This window comes from Fukomys damarensis, unplaced genomic scaffold (assembly GCF_012274545.1).
Source record: "Fukomys damarensis isolate Sample0158 unplaced genomic scaffold, DMR_v1.0_HiC HiC_scaffold_39, whole genome shotgun sequence".
In the NCBI taxonomy this organism is placed as follows: Eukaryota; Metazoa; Chordata; class Mammalia; order Rodentia; family Bathyergidae; genus Fukomys; species Fukomys damarensis.
The window spans coordinates 66,403,539-66,408,256 of record NW_022900951.1 but is presented as its reverse complement, the minus strand read 5'-3'; the positions used below and the strand labels follow the sequence as shown (position 1 = coordinate 66,408,256).

At 36.7% G+C, this 4,718-nt stretch overlaps 1 protein-coding gene across 6 annotated transcripts in view; it reads right to left on the bottom strand.

Annotated features, from left to right (window-relative positions):
- Znf711 (zinc finger protein 711) overlaps window positions 1-4,674 on the bottom strand; it is a 27,910-nt gene extending 23,236 nt beyond the window's left edge. Inside the window, exons 1-4 of one of the 6 annotated variants that reach the window (XM_010612868.3) lie at window positions 3,934-4,674; window positions 2,950-3,071; window positions 1,652-1,911; window positions 1,183-1,287 (exon numbers count right to left, since the gene is read on the bottom strand). In XM_010612868.3, coding sequence (XP_010611170.1) covers window positions 1,183-1,261 — 79 coding nt within the window. In that variant the 5' untranslated portion in view covers window positions 1,262-1,287; window positions 1,652-1,911; window positions 2,950-3,071; window positions 3,934-4,674. The remainder of the gene's footprint in view (window positions 1-1,182; window positions 1,288-1,651; window positions 1,912-2,949; window positions 3,072-3,933) is intronic. The other 5 variants (XM_010612866.3, XM_010612869.3, XM_010612867.3 and 2 more) reach the window with 5 other exon arrangements.
- Between the last annotated feature and the right edge of the window lie 44 nt (window positions 4,675-4,718).

The window sequence follows — 4,718 nt, the reverse complement described above, 5'->3', positions numbered from 1 at the left end:
TATAATAATTTGTTCATATCCGTCTAAATTATCCAGAATCCACACAATTCACTTATTTTTTCAGGAGGATAAATCCATACTTAACATCTGTATCACCAACAAATTGTAGTCATTCGAAACCTTACCATATTCAATTTTGTTGTGCCCAACTTACTTATCTGATAGAAATGTGAAAGATTCACAGAAATGGTGAGCACTATAAATGTTATTTAATACAACCCCTTCATTATAAAAGTCAACTCAGTAACTAAGCCAACTTCATGTAGCTAACAACAGCCAAGACAAGAATCAAGCCTGTTACTGGAATTCTTACAACTATGGGCTTTACAATAAAGGACCAAATGACATATTCAACCATATTATCCAAGAACATTAGTGGTATTTAGTTAATTGAGCAAAGTATCACTAGTTGTAGTTCCTCATTATTACTTTTACCATTCCACAATTCTATATTACCTCCCATCTCCTGTTTGCTTTTTATCCCAATTTACCAATTGTCTTCTGTGTTTTCAATTCTATCTTACATTCAATTCTTATGATCCCATCCCTGCCTCTCATTTCAGATAACTTTATCTCCTTGGTAGTTTAGACACACCCAACCCAAATTCAGTGTCTATTTGACTGTCAGTGGATTTTTAGTATCACTAAAATGACTGTTAGGAGGCTACAGAAAAGCTTCACCACAAATATAGGGAATATTTTCTTTTTAAAAAACAAGAAAAAAAAATGCATGTTATTGGTAATGACTTTCTGAGGAAATAGCATCAGAATACCATTAATTATCGAATTCATGATTTTGCCTATATCACTTTGTAAGGATCCAAATTTTCTGAATTGACAGAAGTACTTAAATTTCCAGCTTTATTTACAATTTAACTCTTTCTGAGGAAGACAAACATTTCCGATATGTAGGAAGTAATAAATACTATCAGAATGTGTAATTTTGTAAATCTCTTATACAACTTATCTCTATATTCCAAATTTGCTTACATCAACTCTTCCACAAATTGTAAGAATGATCTTTAGACCACTGACACATAGCTTTAATAAACTCTAAAAATTTATTTTCCTAGTAAACCAATGTTTTTCTTTGTAATTCTCCTATTCTTTAATTTATTTTTAATTTTTAGATTTTCTTACGTTTAAAACAAGAAAAAAAGTACAACAAGGAAAGTGCTTTACCAAAATCTTGCATAATCATGGTATGGGCCATTCTAGCGTCTGATGTGTGCATTCCAAGACTTTCACCAACTGAGTCCATACTTAGCAAAGTTTACTCACAGATATCTGTAAAAAGAAATGATTTTAGAAACAGTTTAAATATATTTAGCCCAAAGTCAATCATTTTGAGTAAAAAAGAATGCAAGTGAAAATATGCCCCTCAACCAGGTACGCAAAGCTCATTATAAAAGAAAATCAAAGCCCCAAACCTTGATTAGATGCTTTATGTGACAACCATAAGTAAAGGACGTGGTAGATGGAAGAAAACAAAGGATAATGAAGAATAAAGCACAGTGTGATGAACCATTGAGAAGTGACAAGCAAGCAAAAGAAAAAGACCTCAGGCAGCACTGAGGTTCCAGTTAAAATATATGTCATAAAAGAAGAAAAATAACAAGATGACAACAGACAATAGTTGAAATATTTATACATTACTAGAAGACTCAGATGTCTAGAATTAGTGAATTTCATCCAGTGGCTGGCATCCATTTCTTCCAGACCCAGATCAGCCCTGCTGCGGACCTCTGCAGATAAACTTGTATTCACCTTTGGCTCCTGGGGTTCTACTTATAATGTAAATGTTCTATCCCAGTTTCCCCGGAGTTCTTTGAACCAGTAAGCACTTCTGGCCTCACTCTACTACATTTTCTTGTCTCACAGTTTTGAGGACTCATGAAACATGACTGTTTCCTAAATATGGTAAAGATAAAATCAATCACATACAAACATTTAGCAAGCTGTTTCTTTAAGCATATAATTTACTTGTAATTGTACAACTGAGTTTTTTCAACAGTGATTGTTAAAATCATGTTAGCCCTATGGTGGTTTTGAAAACAAATTCAACCTACTTAAAAGAAATGAATTTTCCTATATTTATCAAGTAGTAAGGAACATAAAACCAGATGCTGTTACTCAATACATGAATCATAATTGAATATGTGTATTTCCCCATCAAATGTAAGATTCCAAGTAAATCAACCAAAAATGTCAATTTTATAAAACATCTGTCTTATTTTCACTTAGAAGTGTTTAATAAACTAATCTATACAGCAGAAAAGATGAGGACATATAACCATAACGTAAGTTTTAGTAAGCTGTCATGTAAAACAAAACATATGCTTACGTACTAGAGGAGTAAGAAAGAGTTTTTTTTGTTTGGTTGGTTTTTTTTTTTTCTTGCTTTAAAGGCCTAGAGCAGTGATGGCGAACCTTTTAGAGCTTTCAGTGATGTAAACAGCCCAGTATGGCATGCATGCCTTATGTTCACCACCACTGGTCTAGAGGTATACAAGTGGCAGAAGAGTCTCACAGAGTAACTCCTTATCAACATTTGATTTGTATGCATAAATACAGTCTAGAAGTAGATGATGTACTTCTGTGTATCAAAGGATTTGGACAAAATTATTTTATCTATAGTGAACAAAACCAGTTATTTTAAAAAATTCTTAGCTGTATTTTACCCTTTTTTTCAAATACCACATTGTTTTCTGCTTTGCTCTTATGCAAAATGAAGTCAAGAAAACAAGATAGTTCAGAATAAATTATCTGTATATTCACACAAATAAACTAAAATGACATAAGAATATACATTTAACCCTTAAAACAGTGTATTCTTAGGATTTTCACTTGATCAATTTCTTTCTTTATCGTGTAATTAATAGAACAATTACAAATATCTTAAAATATTTAAGCGTTAAAATAAAATATTAAATATAATTTGTTAATCACCTTTATATGGGTGGCTTGAAGAAACTGTAGATTTTCTTACATATTATAAAGTAAAATCTGCATGCAATTTCTATTTTTTCTTCTGAATTACGTTACTTTCTTTGGGAAAACATCCTCTGTACCTATTGCAAAAATAACACTCAAAATTAGATATTTTAAAATATTTTACACGAAATCTCTTACACAAATTAGGAATGTTTTTCGTTGGGAAGAAATCACAAGCTCAAATCTGTGTTTACCCAAAAAGCAACTGAAAGGATGCCAGTAGAAACAACTACCTACTATGACATAAGCAATGTTATTACTTAGAATTCAATGCCTCAAACCAAAATCTTCCACAAAGAACATTTTAAAAATCACTAGCAACATCTTATTTTAGAAAATAAATGAACCAAGGGCAAGGTTTATCCTGCCAAATCCATACAGAAAGACTTCTTTAGTATTCAATTACAACACATAGTGCCACTATTATGGGAAGTATCATACTGTATAAATAGCAAGTAAAACTTGGAGCACCTTTTTTCCCATATAGGAAGTTTTAACAAGATCAATAATAAATGAAGTGGGAAACAGCAATACGTTAAGTATTCAATAACCGAAAGACACTAGGCTTCTCAGTCTTCTCCAGAGTGTATTTCATATCTTTATTAATTGAAGGTAACCTACCAAATAAGGCTCAAGTAAACATCTTTCTACGGATGCATGGGGAGCAGAAACCACAAAAATAAAATTTAACTCTCATTTGTCTCCTCTAAACATATCTCATTCAGACCGAGCTTCTCGATGCCAACAGGGCGAAAGGAGGGAAATGGTAAGGCGGCAAAGCAAGAAAATGTGAAAGTAGTATTTACTGAGATAGCAGACAAAGGAGCCCTGGCAAGAAGCAGTATTGCAGCTTTGGACGCAGACCTCTTCCCGCATAAGTCTCCCTTTTCCGCGACCATGCCAAGTTTCAATCATTTTAAGCCGAATGCACACACGTACCTTCTCAGATATTTATCACCCATCTTAAACCAAACAAGGGAACCTTCGCAAAGAGAAGGAAGCACCTAGGAGACAAGAATCCCCTTCCCCTCCTCCCTCACATCACTTGGTGCAGCGGTCGCCACCGCTGCTCCCCGTGCTGTACGGCTCAGCCCCTCAAGCCTCCTCTGGCTGGCTCCGTCCTGTTACATGGGAGACTGCTGGGAACTAAAATGGTGGTGTTTTAGTGGAGGCGACAGTTGCTGCACACAGCCATCCCTATCCCCACCCCCTACCTCGGCTAAGACCGCTTCTACCCCGCTCTATTCCCCGAAATGCCTGCTTCGGTGCCACTTCCTTGCAAATGCTGCCATCCCTAGTGCACGCCAAAGGTTACCACAAGCGGCAGGCAGGAGGTGGATGGGGTCGACGCGGTGGGGGGACGCGAGGGAAAGGGATATTGGGGGGGGGCGCGGAGAAAAAAATGCCAAGGGGACGCTGCAGTATTATTCACGTCAACGTTTTGTTTTCCGCCATTTTCCTGTCACCCAAAACCACCGACGGCCTCAACGACGGCTCTAGCTCCCTGGGATTCTGGCCTACGGGGAGAACAGATTGGCTGAGGGGGAAAAATTCACTTTCCTCGATTTCTCTAACCCCCGCCAGCCGCTCAGGAAAAAATAAAAACTGTCCGCCCGCGTGGGGGGGAGCTTCGTGACTAGACGCCACTTCCATTGTTCTTTTCGCTCTCCACTACACGCTGGATGTGAGCCTCTCCTCTCCCCCACCTCACGTGAGAGGCTGTG